Below are 15,199 nucleotides of genomic sequence, written 5' to 3' on the forward strand. Positions count from 1 at the left end.
GTTGAGGCGTCACTTCCCTTATGGCATCAGAGCAGTGACGTATTAAAGGCTAGAGTACAGTCCAGGTGGCTGAATTCCGTTTTATGCACCAAACACTGTTCAGTTGCATAGGGGGCTCGCTAAAGCCTCGTTGAAAGCACCCAGCCTGCAACGTAGAATTAATCCGCTCCATGCTGGACATCTCCAGAATGTTTAAAAAAAAAAAAGTAACCTTGCACGATGCATGTGCAGAGCGCATTGCAGCCATTCAACATCCCCAAAATGTTTTAAAACAAGTTTCAAAAGTTTCTCTCCCTAAAGCAATGCACAGTGTCCCTCACTAAAGTACTGCTCAGAGCAGGTCTCACTCCAGCACTGCACAGCGTCCCTCGCTGAAGCACGGCACGCCGTCCCTCGCTGAAGCACGGAACGCCGTCCCTCGCTGAAGCACGGAACGCCGTCCCTCGCTGAAGCACGGCACGCCGTCCCTCGCTGAATCACGGCACGCCGTCCCTCGCTGAATCACGGCACGCCGTCCCTCGCTGAAGCACGGCACAGCGCCCCTCGCTGAAGCACGGCACAGCGCCCCTCGCTGAAGCACGGCACAGCGCCCCTCGCTGAAGCACGGCACAGCGCCCCTCGCTGAAGCACGGCACAGCGCCCCTCGCTGAAGCACGGCACAGCGCTCCTCGCTGAAGCACGGCACATCGCTCCTCGCTGAAGCACGGCACAGCGCCCCTCGCTGAAGCACGGCACAGCCCCCCTCGGTGAGGCACGGCACGGCACAGCGCCCCTCGCTGAGGCACGGCACAGCACCCCTCGGTGAAGCACGGCACAGCGCCCCTCGGTGAAGCACGGCACGGCGTCCCTCCCTGAGGCACGGCACAGCACGGCGTCCCTCCCTGAGGCACGGCGTCCCTCCCTGAGGCACGGCACAGCACGGCGTCCCTCCCTGAGGCACGGCACGGCGTCCCTCCCTGAGGCACGGCACGGCGTCCCTCCCTGAGGCACGGCGTCCCTCCCTGAGGCACGGCACGGCGTCCCTCCCTGAGGCACGGCACGGCGTCCCTCCCTGAGGCACGGCACAGCACGGCGTCCCTCCCTGAGGCACGGCACGGCGTCCCTCCCTGAGGCACGGCACGGCGTCCCTCCCTGAGGCACGGCACGGCGTCCCTCCCTGAGGCACGGCACGGCGTCCCTCCCTGAAGCCCGGCACGGCGTCCCTCCCTGAAGCCCGGCACGGCGTCCCTCCCTGAAGCCCGGCACGGCGTCCCTCCCTGAAGCCCGGCACGGCGTCCCTCACTGAAGCCCGGCACGGGGTCCTTTACTGAAGCCCGGCACGGGGTCCTTTACTGAAGCCCGGCACGGGGTCCTTTACTGAAGCCCGGCACGGGGTCCTTTACTGAAGCCCGACACAGGGTCCTTTACTGAAGCCCGGCACAGGGTCCTTTACTGAAGCCCGGCACAGGTTCCCTTTACTTAAGCCCGGCACAGGTTCCCTTTACTTAAGCCCGGCCCAGGTTCCCTTTACTGAAGCCCGGCACAGGTTCCCTTTACTGAAGCACGGCACAGGTTCCCTTTACTGAAGCACGGCACAGGTTCCCTTTACTGAAGCACGGCACAGGTTCCCTTTACTGAAGCACGGCACAGGTTCCCTTTACTGAAGCACGGCACAGTTCCCTTTACTGAAGCACGGCACAGTTCCCTTTACTGAAGCACGGCACAGTTCCCTTTACTGAAGCACCGCACAGGTTCCCTTTACTGAAGCACCGCACATGGTCCTTAACTGAAGCACGGCACAGCACCTTTTACTGAAGCATTGCAGTTTGTCCTCAATAACGTGACCTGTTGAAAGCTACAGTACAATCCGGGTGGCTGAAGTCAGTTTTGTGCACCAAACACTGTTCAGTTGCACAGGCAGCTCACTAGAGCCACGTTTAAAGCACCAGCCTTGAATAAATCTGGTGCTGCGCCTCTCCAAAATGTTAAAAAAAATTAAAGTAACATCGCGTGAAGCATGTGCTGAACGTGCGGGGGCCTTGAAGTAGAAGCACTTGCAAGTGATTCGGCTGGGAACTTTTCAGCCTGCGAGACGTACAAATAACACGCACAAGCAGAGGCAGGCAAACAAAAAGAAAAGAATGCTTTCCAAGTATCATAAAATAACATGAAGTAAGAGCACATGTTACTGGGGCAGTCCTCATGAGAGGTTACAAAAGTAGAAATGGAGGGACTAATGAGCATCTCTTAAAAAGACATCTAGCCACAGATTCCTTACCTTAGAATATCCCCAGGCATCAGACTGGATCTGGAAAACTTTCTGCAGAAACACCTCTGCGCACCGGGGGGCAGCCCCGCACAGCTACACCCTGACATCGTCCACGCACGTGTCGCCTGCGGAGCCATATATAGCCCCTCCCGGTGTGCTGACGTCCGTTTTCTTCTTTTTTGCATCCCCACGCTAGTACAGGAAAACCAGCGGTTTCTTGGCCTGTTTTTGAGGCCTTCTTGACGCCTTCGGCATCACGGAACAGTGTGCGATGCCTTCGGCTTTTAAGCGTGTGAGACCTGTGCACGACAAATGTCTGTCACGGATCCGCATGCAATATCCATGTGGTGCCTAAGATTGCACCACGACACCGAAGAGTGCGACGCCTGTCAACAGATGAAACCAAAGTCACTCAGGGAGTGTCGTATGAAGCTGCTGGCCACCCGGCTGCCCGGTCCTGCGCCTTCGCCCGCCGCTCTCCCTCTCAGGATTGGTCCCGCTCACGGGGCCGTTCCCGCGGACGTCTTTCTGAGGCAGGTAAGCACAAGCATAAGTCACGGAAGTCACTCTCCCGTAAACGTGACGCTGGGGCCCACTGCTCTCTGTCTTTACCTGGCACAGGCGCCCAGAAGTGTCTCCTCCATACCCACCCTTTCCTGGTGTCGGTGCAACAAGGACCCAGATGGAGGCCTATTCAAGGGCTCTCCAGTCTTTCTCCTGGTCACCCCCCTCTCCCTGGTGCGCCTTCGAGTCCCACAGAGGAGGAAGGCATTTATGTCTGGTCGGCGCCAGCAGTGTGCATCGACTCTGGTTCTGGAGTCAATACAGCGTCTGAACATGGCCCGGAGGGCTCCCAGTTGTCCGTCCAGCCCACCTGTCCAGTCTCCGCATAGCCCTGTGCAGCTTTCTGCGCTGACGTCCGCTGTGGCACGGAGTTCGACACCCTGTCGACCTCTTTACTCCCCGCAGGCGGTTGAGTCGCCATCGGACCGCGCCCAGGTCAAGTCCCCTCTGGAGGTTCTCGACATCGATCGGTGCTGGAGTTCGGATCAACCTCAGGCTCCTCCACTCTTACTATCTAGTGGACGAGTTAGCCTCCAACCGTCCCCGACTGATGGTTTATTGTCGCCCCCCCCCCCCCGAATAGCAACAAAGGCTAAGTGAGGCTTTCACACGGGCAGTTCGCAGGGCTGCAGATATTCTTCCGTTGCAGCCCCCTGTGGTGTCCCTGCTCTCTGATCCTTTACTGGATCTCCTTCACATTGAACCTGTGGACGTAGAACTTCTGCTGCCCCATGGTGGGTCTTTGTTTGACGTCCTGCTTGGTACCTGGGCACGGCCCTTCTCTGGGGACCCTGTTGATCGGGCCATTGCTCGCCGGCATTGTCCGACCCCAAGCGATCCTGTTTGCTTGTCCCTTCACCCTAGAGCTCAGGCTGTGGTTGTTCAGGCAGCTTTCGCCCTGCAGATTTCTTCAGCCCTGCCATTGCTACCTCCCACTAGGGAGGCTGGCTGGCTGGAGACATTTGGTCGCCACATTTTTTCCTCCACCAGTGCGGGCATCCGTGCCTTAAGCACCTCTTGCGTGTTCGCACGTGCTTCCTTTGCCCTTTGGGACTTGGTTGAGCTCCTTCTTCCTTCTCTCCCAGAAGGGCCCCGGGCTGACTTGCATCGCCTTCTTCTTGATCTTTGGGGAATGGCACAATGTTCCCTTCGATCAACCCTGGAGGCTACAGACTGTGGATAGGGCAATGGCCCAGTTGGTTGCTTTGTGCCGCCATACAGATAGTAGTTTCCCCGACAATGTTCGGGACGCTCTTCGGGATCTGCCATTCCATGGTGTGGACCTTCTTGATTGCCGCGCTGATTCAGCGGTCTCCCGCCTCATGTCTGGCCTCCCGTGATTCCCTGGCCCTTGTGGCCTAGCTTTCTCGAAATCCTTGTGCTATATCTTTTTCATACGTTGTATGATTTTGTGTGGCTTTTCCTATGCATAGGAAGTGTTGCCTTGTTTGTTTGGGACCCTGGGTTCATGACGTAGTACCCAGATTGTCAAAAAGGCTACTTCGCTATGTTTGACTTTGTTCAGTACAGCTGGCCAACTAGTTCTGGCTTCCTTTCAGTCCTCTGTCTGTGAGTTTCCCTCCAGAGGAGACCCCTTGCTGGGGTTAAGACTTACCCTATGTGGGGTATTTGCTGGCTTTTATGTAGCTACCTTCCTATAAGGAAGGCTTGGTACACTCCTATGGAGTCTTTATCACAGAGGTTCTTCTGTGGATCAGTCTGTCCTCGCCTACTACTGTTATGCAAACCACACGTCCGTAGTGCTTCGTAGCCTCAGTAGGGGTTCCTACCGTGAGGCTCTGCCTCACCTGCCTTCCCAAGTTCCTCTTTGTCCATGTTGGCTGCTCTTCTTTTAGCCAGCCTCTGTCCCTTGTGACTCCTTGTTCTGTTCCGTTCCAGCACAGTTCTTCCACGGCTGACGCCCTGCAATAGTTAGATGCAAAGGCGGTGCCATGGTGCGGCACAACTCTTCGTGTCTGCGCGTAGTGTGGGTGCACCCTGGAATGTTAGCTATCCTAGGGTGCCAGCGTTCTCTCTTCCACTTCCGCGTTCACTGGTTCTACCCTCTACTCTCCGGGATGGGTGGTGCTTCTCGAGCTTGAGCCATGTCTGGGGTTGTCTTATACATTGGCGTCTTCACCACATACGTCTATGCTGTACACTGCCTTCTGCCCTAATTTTCTGAGCACTTCCCAAACGGGAGTTTTTTTCCTATTTCCCTGCTGCTTTCTGTGCAGGTGTTTTCCACGCTTGTACTTTGGGTGCCTCCTGTAACACTCTCGGGGGCAGTGTTGTCATCAGGATGCTCGCTTCTTGGCTAGTGTTGTCTGTACATCCCTAAGCCGTTCCATTGGACCTGACTGTTTCCCCTTTCGTGTCCTGCTCCATCTCCTCGTCTGTCTAGTGGGGACCGTGGCTCCTCCCGGAAGGGTGGCTCATGTTGTTTAGAGATCTGGACTTGTCTTGTCCGATTCTGTTTCACCAATACTGTTGGTACTTATAGCGTACCCTTGACTTGTTTTATGCAACACATCCTTTTTAGATGTCTATCTTTGTATGTATATACTGCTCTCCCTCAGCAGAGTCGCACAGGCAATGTTCCCTGCTGTGGTGTTCCTGGTTTTTGGGCCAGTCTGCTCAAGATGTGACCTGTTGGGTTTATCTGGGCTGCTCATGTGTCCCTACAAGGGGATTCCCTATGCTTGGTGTGGTTCTGGCTTCCACACTGGTATTAGTATTCCTGACATCCGCATAAGTACCAGTCGTGTGTTGGGTGCTTCTGCTTGTTTCCGTCTGCCCTCTCCCATCTCTTGTGAAGGAGCGACCGGCCAAAAGTGGCTTCGGTGTCTGGGAAAACCGCCACTTCTGGGCATGGGTCGGTATCCTGGCATTGCTGCTCCACGTATCTTAGCTCATGCAGATTCAACAGTGCTTTTTTCCACTGTTGAGCATATTTGACCGGTATGCTCTGACTAGGTCATACTGTTTTTCTGCTCCCTGTCAACGCATTGGATCCTGCGTATCCATCAGGCCCTAGGTTCAGTTCCTCTTCTTATGGAGCCATAACCTCTCACTTCTGCACCGGCCTTTCTAGCTCTATGCTTCTTTCTCTTAACCCCGGTATACACACAGGGGTTTTCGTGCTGTTCTTTCACGGCTTGTGGTGCCTTTGCCTTCCATTGTTTTTCCGCTCTTTTCAGTCTGGAACTTGATGGGGTTCAGTCGCAGATCCGCCTCCTCTATGGGTATGGCTTTGATATCTATTCTTAGTTAAGAAATCTTCGGCTAGATGTCTCTATCAGCTGGAGCATTTACTTACCTTCGGTAACAATGTATCTGGTTTAGACACAGTCTAGTCGCAGATTCCCTAACGCCCACCCATCCTCCCCGTTCTGCAAGGACCTTTTCAGGTTGGGTTTTCTGGATTTAACTCCCTCCGGGTGGCTTTGTCTTTTTGCTGGGTGACATCTTTCACTCCTCTCCAGGATGCTTCCTTTTGTTTTACTTGCTACTATGCCCTTTCTCATTGTTGGGCGGTAAACTCATATGTCGTGTCCTTTTACATCCCTACCACCTGGATCTTCCAGTGTGGGGTCTACTCCCACACCCACCCTTTTTCTCAATCGCCTTGGGGTCTTTACCTCCCCGACAGGTCATTGATTTGAAGTCTATTGGCTCCGCCTCATTCTATAGGTCTCTTACAAGGCATACAGCGTCCCTTTCTGGTGCCGACTTGTAGTGGGTTGCCATTGCTCCCCTGTTTCGGCCTCGTTGCCCTTCACAGTTATATATTGTGGTTGCAGACTTTCTGTCGTCTGCCATGATGTTTTTAACGTCTTCTTCTGTCTCCGGGGAGAGTTTTGCAGGGTTGCTTCTCAGAGCGGTGCTCTGCTCTTTCCCTTCACTAAGTTTGAGTATACAGTGCCTGGCGTTGTTCTTTATGGTGCTGTCAAGTCAAGTCAAATGATCTTTATTCGGATTGTAAAACATCCATAAAAGTACACATAAAATCCAGCAATAATATAAAACACAGATTCCATCCCACTTATTACAAACTCATAACGATATACAATTTTATCATGTGCAAAAGTACAATTCTTAGTGCAAAATATACATTGTGCAATAGGCAAATGTGCAAAAGTGTGCATAGTGCAAATAAGTCTTTAAAAGCTAGATTAAAATCGATCAAAGCGTTTTTCCTACAGTACGGCATTAGAAAGTGCAAAGTGTGCATTCTATAAAAACCGCAAAAGAAAATGGAATGGAGCAGACTTTGTGTACCACCTAGATTACAGGGACATTTTGAGTTTTCCACACATTTATTGAAACCTAACGGAAAACAAAGTAAGTTTATAATACTTCCGTACCTGAATCGGAATAACAAACTCCTATTCCATCTGCCTAGTTTTAAGCGTAGATAACTCTGAGGCAGGGCAGATGGTTTCTCACTTAACTCCATAAAGGAGGTGTATCTAATTGTAGTAGATTTTGTCAAGTCACGCCTTAGCCTCTCCTTGCGGTAACATTCGTAAAGAGCCTTTTTTGTTAAATTCTTATGCGTATGGTCAATCAGTTGTGGGGTTGTAAAAAGATGACCCAGGCCCACACTTGATAAACTATTTTCTACAGCCCTAAACCAAGGTATGCAGTTAGCCTTCTCACAATTTAGGCAATCCCTAATATCACTTGACAGGGAGGCAGCGGAATTACACCAGACTGAATGGTGCTGAATCGCCATTCAGATTCTTTTCTTTTTCTTTTTTTTTTTGCACGCTGTTCTCATACTTTCCCAGTTTTTGGCGCTGGCTCCGCGTTGTGGCGCTTAAAATGTTTCTCAAACAAAAACGGACGTCAACGTGCTGGGAGGGGCTTATACGACTCTACTGACGTCAAGTCCGTGGATGACGTCAGGGCGGAGCTGTGCGGCGCCACCCCCGGTGCGCAGAAATGTTGCGGCGAAAGTTTTCCGGAACCCGTCTGACGCCTGGGGATATTCTAAGTTAAGGAATCTACGGCTAGACTGTGTCTGTACCGGATACATCGTTACCGAAGGTAAGTTACTCGTCCATTAACTAAATAAAAGTAGCCATTTACGACAGACAGTTAAGAGTCCGTTAGAAAGATGGGCGGTGTTTAAAGCCCATATTCCACATACAGCATATCTCAAAGAGACAACACATGCGCATGTACGTGTCATGACACCGTTAAACGCTGTCATTTCCTAAGCATGTGTTTACAAGCATGCTTGTGCATTGCTGCAGGCATCATTTTATTTGCATTGTGAAGATGAGCAATGTATCTTGGAGCAGTAAATTAAAGAAAACTAATTTTACCGGTGCAGAAGCAATTTTTAGTTTTACAGCAAACAGAGCAGCCAGACAGCAAAAGGCTGCTGGTGTGTGGTGTGGAGCTATGAAGGAATGGAGAAAACAACGTGAAAGGTGGTAAAAATATAATGTGGACTGGTGAGCGGTGGAGAAGTTTGAAGTAGAAAGGGAGGCGTGCTGAGAGCGGGGAAAAATGTCCTGGTGGGGGAGTTTAAGGATAAGCTTAAAATGTGGGGACAAGGGAACAACACTAAGTATGTGGTGGGGGTCTGAGGTATTTCAGAGGGGAAGCAACACATAAGGGGAGAGAGCAAGAAAGCGCTTTTATTGTCATCGAATTCTTAAAGTAGTTCCCTGAATCTGAGCAGTATATTTTTGGTATGGTCAATACGAGGTCTTTCATATACAAACCGCTAAAAGCTGTCTTTAGGCAAGACCTACAAATAGTGTTTTTTACTATTTTAACTTAAATTTTCATAAAATATATTGAATATGAAAGGGGACTAATGAAATAGGCCTGTACTTTCATGGTCACTGGAGGTCCACAGGAGACTGAACTCTCCCAGTCTAAATGTCCTAGTACTCCTAGCTCTTGTGGTTTAACAGTTGAGGATGAGGCTCTGTGGCTGTATGCTGCCCTGGATAGGAATCTATGAGTAAATCTGTGCGCTGTGCTGACTCTGAGCTGCAAGTCTGCACAGAATTTTAGAATTGAATTGTTTAACGCATTTAACTGACTTTAAGTCTAGATCGGGTGAATCCAAGGTACTGCTCAGTATTGCCCAGTACTTTTGATACTACAGCAGCAAATTACAATAAATGTTTATTATTGGCCATTGATCAAGTGGTCTTTGGCTCACCCACTTGCTTCCATCATCTCCGCTGCTTGATACCCAGAAGCCAAACTTATTTGCAAGAAAGCAGACTGGGATTGGTGTCTAGTTTGCTCTGCCACTAAACACCAGGCCTTTCAAAATACTTTAAGCAATAAGCAAATCAGGCTAGCTAGAGCTATCTATTTTGCCTTCCAAATTGACCAGGCCAACAATTTTGCTAAATCTATGTTTAAAAACCAGTTACCTAACTTCTTAATCTGGATTGTTGTTGTACTAGTCCCCATATTCGGGCACTTTGCCATAGTTTGTGCTTTTATAAAATAAGTATTACTAAACATGCCTTATTCCTGCTGCCATAATATAAAATTTTCTGATATTTCATATCTGAATAATTATATGCATATTTATTTACTTCCCTATCAAGATTTTGGAAAAGGAAGTAAATGCACCACCTTCTGCCTTTCTTGAATGCAACAAAATACTTGACCAGTCATAATTTGGCTTCCATGCTCACAACAGTATGGAGACTTCATTAGTATCCATACTGGACAGCATCCATATCCAAGCAGACCAAGGTCACGAGGTGGCCTTTGTCTTAAATGATCTTCAACTGCATCTGATACAGTCTTAGGCTAAATGTTATTGGAATGCCTCTCTTGGTCTAGATAGTACACCCCTTGACTGGATTTCTTCTCAACTCTTGTACCGTTCTCAGGCAGTACATCTTCTGCCGTTCATACAGGGTGACCAGACATCCAGGTTTTGCCTGGACAGTCCCTGTTTATTGTGGACTGTCCCGGTCTCCCGACACATTTCTTTATTTTAAAGAAATGTCCCGGTTTTTGGAACAAAAGTCAGGTAATTGCAAGGATAATTGGAAATTATGCTCTCCATGCATGGTCGCTTCAGAAGAATGAAAACATAAGCAATCTATCTGTTCTGTCAGGCGGCACTAGAGCGGTTTGGCTGCCTGCTCCCAGCTGAGGGGATACAGGGTGGGGAGGAGGGCAGGGGGAATAGGGTGGAGGTCCTGCCATCGATAATGTTAAGGAAATGTAGCCTTGTAAATGAAAGCGCGTGTATGCATGCATGCATGTGTGTGTGTGTGTGTGCATGTGCGCGTGAGGGCACATACTTTAAAAACCTACTATATATAAACACATGCACACAAAAGCTGAGTTGGGCCAGATATAGAGATTAGACTAAAGGCGTTAGTCCTACTTTTATTTCTGGTGTGTCCCGGTTTTTGGCTCTGGTCACCCTATGTTCATATCCAAGTTTCGAAAGATGGAGCTGGGAGTTCCGCAGGGCTTCTCACTTAACCCGGTGCTGTTCAATGTGTATGTCCAACTGCTAGCTAGATTTACTCTTTTGGAGTCTCTTTTATACCCTACTTGGATGATAAACACATTCTTTTCAGTCTGTGACTCTTCCGGTAACACGTCTTACATTTCAACATTTCCTTCAAGCTGTCATCAGTTGGGTCTATAACAGCTTCCTGAAAATCTATGCAGACAAGGCAGGAATATTGCTTCTGGATAAGGAGACTTCCTCCTTGTCTTCCAATTGGAATACAGATGCACATGGACCACCTGCTAATACTGTGACGGAAGTCAGAGACCAGCACTTCTGGCTTGAACAGAACATCGCGCTTCCACTCAAGTCAGAAGATTATTTCTGTAAATCTGTAAATAAAGTCTTCATTAAAAAAAATTCTGTCCATTCTTATTTGCTACTTCCAGATGTGTAATGGTCCAAGCCTTTTTAAAAAAAAAAAAATCAAAATTGGACTATTAAAATGCACTCTATCTAGAACGTCCTCTGTAAATGTACAGGAATTTATATAGCGCAAATCACCGAGCGGTTTCTAAGCGCTTGCTTAGGGAACCCGTCCTGGTATTCCCCTGTGAGATAACCCCGGCAGGGTATCCGCAAGGTGAAAGCCAGGCATCCCGCCGCGAGGGGCCGTTGTAGAGATCAAGCTAGCTATCGCGCAGAGTCGCAGAGTGTGAACCCGTGAATCGAGTAGGCACCGGAGCAAGAATGGTCAAGTCCATGGACATTTTTTTTAGGACTCAAGACCCCGACGAGCTGGGAATTGAACCCTGGTCCCGGGCCGACCTCTGCTTCCAGGTCTGCCTTCTCTAACCAGTGAGCCACACTTCTCCACTCTGGTTGCCTTCTCATCTTCAACACATTCAAAATGTATTTGGTCTGCCATATCGTTAACCCTTGTTGGGGCTCCCACATCTCTTCTGTTAGGATCTCTCTTCATTTGCTACCTATTTCTAAGCACATTCTTTTTTAAACTTTGGGTCCCACTGTGCGATTGAGAGCACAGTCCTCGACTATCTATACACTATATTGACCTCTTACAAACCTCTAAGAATGCTTAGATCTTCTTCTACTCTTTAACTAATCAGTCCCTGACGGAAAGGCGTTTTACTTGTTCGGTCTTTCATGACTTTTTGGTTGGAGTCCACTCCATAACCCCTCCATTATGGAGGTACTGGCGGGTTTGGTGGTTCCGCTTAGAGGCTTGTGTTCGACCTCATGGTCACAGGTTTAACTCCCGGTGGCTCCACTCAGACTTTCATCCTTCAGCCTTTCATCCTTCAGCGGTCATCTGTTGTTCAGCGTCAAGATATCCTAGGGTGAAGGTGTGCTTTATAAATACATGTTATGTTATGCTTTACCATCTCTTCTAAAGAAGACGGTTAGAGGCATTTATCCGGAAAAAGAAATTTACCTTCTGAAACTCTCCCTTACTGGTTAATACTATATCTAACCACAAATCCCTCACTGCCCTCCCAGCTTCCCATTCTGTCCTTTGAGGCTCTTTTTTTTTACCATCTAAAAAGGTCCCAAATTAAAGATCTGCTCACTGGTACCTGTAAATATTTATTACATCGTATCGGAGGGCACTGATAGAGTCCAGTAAGAAACTGACATCTGTGCGTATATATGGCTCCACTCGGGCACTTCTGGGACAGAACAAAGCCAACGTTAGGGGCACACGGCGACATTGGTTGGAATTTGAAAGAACTGCTATGAAAACCCCTGGAATCAGTCTGGTGCCTGGGGGTAAAGGTGAGGAATGTGTGGTTAGATCGAGTAGCCATCAGAGAGAGCGTTACCAAAAGTAAGTTACTTGTTCTTCGCTCATACCTTCTGTAGCAGTATCTATGTAAGATGTAGTACACTAATGGAAATAACCCTGTTATTTGTGGACACCCTTTACTCATTCATAATGATTTGTTAACCTTTAAATAAAGTAAAGTATAAAGTAAAGTATACCAAACTGTTATTTGAGGCACGTATCTTGTTTAACACATGTCTTTTTCAACAGACGGATACAGGACCAGGACCAGCAGTGGCAGGATCGAGTGCAGCAAGAAGAGGAGACTGTGCGGCAAAAAAGGCTTCAGGATGAGGAAAAGCAAAAACGGGAAGATTTCTCCAAGAAAGAAAATGAGGGCACGATGAAGCCAGAGTCAAAACTGCCAAAATATGAAAAAATTAACAAGATTTTTCAGCAGCCACCAGAGCCAGTAAAGCATGGCGGGCAGATACATTGGTTAAATGCAGGTATGTAATGGGACATAGAACATGATCCATTGTGCAAATCGAATAATGTACCCTTCTGCTGTAAAAGTCTAAGAACGGAATGCAGCAAATGTCAGTTTATGGCCGCAGAACTGCTTTAATGCCGACTTTTTGTGATACAAAGTATGATACTGGTGGTTTCGATACAATCTTCATATTCATAGCCGCCTGTTAGCACACGATCTTTCTTTGGTTGTTCATAGTCAAAGGAATGGCTTCTCCTTGTGAATCTGAAAGGTGAGCCATGTGTGCATAGTTGGCGTAGCAGAAAGTTTTCTAGCAATGCTAGGTCAAGCGGCTAAAATTTGACAGGGTGAGTATTCCCTTCTCAACTGACACTTACCCTGCAGATTTATGTCTTAACAACATGCAATACCACACGTTGATCTTGAACTTTAAAACTGGTGGCATTACTTTGTGGACATTTACTACAAATCGTTATGAATATATGTGCATGCACAAACACACATGTATACTCATGTATATGTGCTTATATGTGTGTCTATAAACACTTGCATACATACACATTGCTTTAATTATTTGGGGGGGTACCCCTCTATATATGTTTATACACACACGTTTAATTAATTTTTTGGAGGAATCCCTCTTTAAAAAAAAAAAAAAAAAAAACCTTTTCATAAAATTTTTCCAAGAAAACACAAGGTCACATTAGTACAATTTTCATCATAGGGAGGTCGACAACAGTATATAGAGACAACATTGAGTCCATCACTATACAATAACCTGTAAACATCAGGTTTATAGCAACTCTGGAGGGTTTGCCTACACATTTTAGAAGGTAATGGTGTATCATTTGCATATGTGGCTCATGTGTAAGGCTGACATCGTTTCCAGCTAGTGTCTCATAAAACTGGGGGGAAGGGATATGCAGAGGTGTGGGGCAGGTGGGTGAAGAAGAGATCAGCAACTATGGGATGAAAATCACTAGGCGCCAGCGAGATATCTCTTGGGTCCTAACTGTTGAGTCTGGTGTAGTGGGGTGTAGCCCACCTAGGCAAGCCGGCGAAGTGTTACTCACTGTTATCAGGTATGTGCAGTAAAAGGGGGGAGGAAGGTACTTGGATCATCACAGGCTTGTTCGGGTTGGTAATTGCTGGTGTCTACTCAGGTGCGGCAGGGGACTTGTGGGTTCCTGAAATGGAGTGGGAGAGAAACCTATGATTTACACAAACTTGCGTCAAGTAGTGTGCCCCAGGCATCCAATATGGGAACTTTGCATAGTACACAACACTCCTTGTAGCGAAGGGCCTCTTCATCCGCCTTCCCCCCCATTTGCAGACCGCATGTGCCATGCTTCCAAAGATGACACTGTTACCCCCTCCAGCTCATAGTCTGGGCTGTCTTCACCAACTCTCCTGTTGGGGAAGACAGCCCAGACTATGCCCAGACTATGAGCTGGAAGGGGGTAACAGTGTCATCTTTGGAAGCATGGCACATGCGGTCTGCAAATGGGGGGAAGGCGGATGAAGAGCCCCTTCGCCACAAGGAGTGTTGTAAGGCGTGCGTGCACTTATGGAGCTTCCGGCGCTTGAAAGATCCCAGGGCAGAAGCCTCCCATGTATGGATATCGGGAAGCTCTGTAATGTTGCGCAGGGTCACATGAATAAGAAATCAGTATGAGGCGAGGGAGGGACAGGACCAGAGCATATGACATAGATCAGCTGATGCTGATTGGCACCGGGGACAACATATGTGTACATGCGGGAAATAGCGATTAAGTTGGTCGGGATTGAGGTAGGCCAGTTAAAGGATGGGCATTTTATGTTTTTAAACCAAGCATTCCGGGAGACTTGTCTGGGGGAATTCCAGGGCCTGCTCCCACTCCTTGCCATGCAATACCCTCCCTATACCATCTTCCCACTTTGTGCGTAGCTCTGTGAGCGAAGGCCGGGTATACTCCCTGATTCGTTTGTTAGGTCGAGCGACCTATCTCAATGCGCATGCGCATTGAGCGGGAGCTCGATATATAGGCGCTTAAACAGAGCTTACCGAGATCAGGCGTTACCCAGGCGATTTCTTCCAGTGCATGTGAAAGCGCGTGCACAATGCCACCAGCCGCTTGCCTCGCATTACCACCTCAAAGGCGGCCGCGTCTCAGGCCCCTGCTGCTTCACACCCTCATGCTGCTCTCCCCGCTCCGCCCCCTCCCCTGCCCGCCGTGTCGCATTTCTCCTCGTACTTTCCCTTTGACGGCCTCAGGCCGTCTCTCGTGTTTCTCCTTTTTTTTACTTTACTTTTACATGCATTAAAAATCATAGTTAAAGCGTAGGCTTACGTCGTCATCAATTAACAAGAGAAACCGTACACTTTCAACGTTGCAATTACTTGTAGCTGCATTAAAGCACCTGTAACTTCAACGTAACGAAATAATTCCTCTGTAAAGCGCTCTAGTACCTTTGACTAATGTCCGCGCTATATAAATACGAATAAATAAATACATACACGGGAAATGCGAGAACACCACCGTACGCGGTGCAGTGCTGCCATCTACAGGGCGTGCTTGTGTGTAACAAGAAGAAGTAGTAGAAACTTAAAGAAGATGATTGAAGCGAGAAATGTATTTCTTTTCTTGCAAAGCACGGTGATGCAGCAGCAGT

The 15,199-nt window shown here is 48.6% G+C and overlaps 1 protein-coding gene across 6 annotated transcripts in view; it reads left to right on the forward strand.

Annotated features, from left to right (window-relative positions):
- Nucleotides 1-15,199, forward strand: part of ITSN1 (intersectin 1) — a 1,645,471-nt gene that overhangs the window by 950,301 nt on the left and 679,971 nt on the right. For all 6 annotated transcript variants that reach the window (XM_086935345.1, XM_086935347.1, XM_086935346.1 and 3 more), the window contains one exon: nucleotides 12,325-12,563. In XM_086935345.1, coding sequence (XP_086791471.1) covers nucleotides 12,325-12,563 — 239 coding nt within the window. The remainder of the gene's footprint in view (nucleotides 1-12,324; nucleotides 12,564-15,199) is intronic.

Source organism: Lissotriton vulgaris, chromosome 8 (genome assembly GCF_964263255.1).
Source record: "Lissotriton vulgaris chromosome 8, aLisVul1.2, whole genome shotgun sequence".
Lineage (NCBI taxonomy): Eukaryota > Metazoa > Chordata > Amphibia > Caudata > Salamandridae > Lissotriton > Lissotriton vulgaris.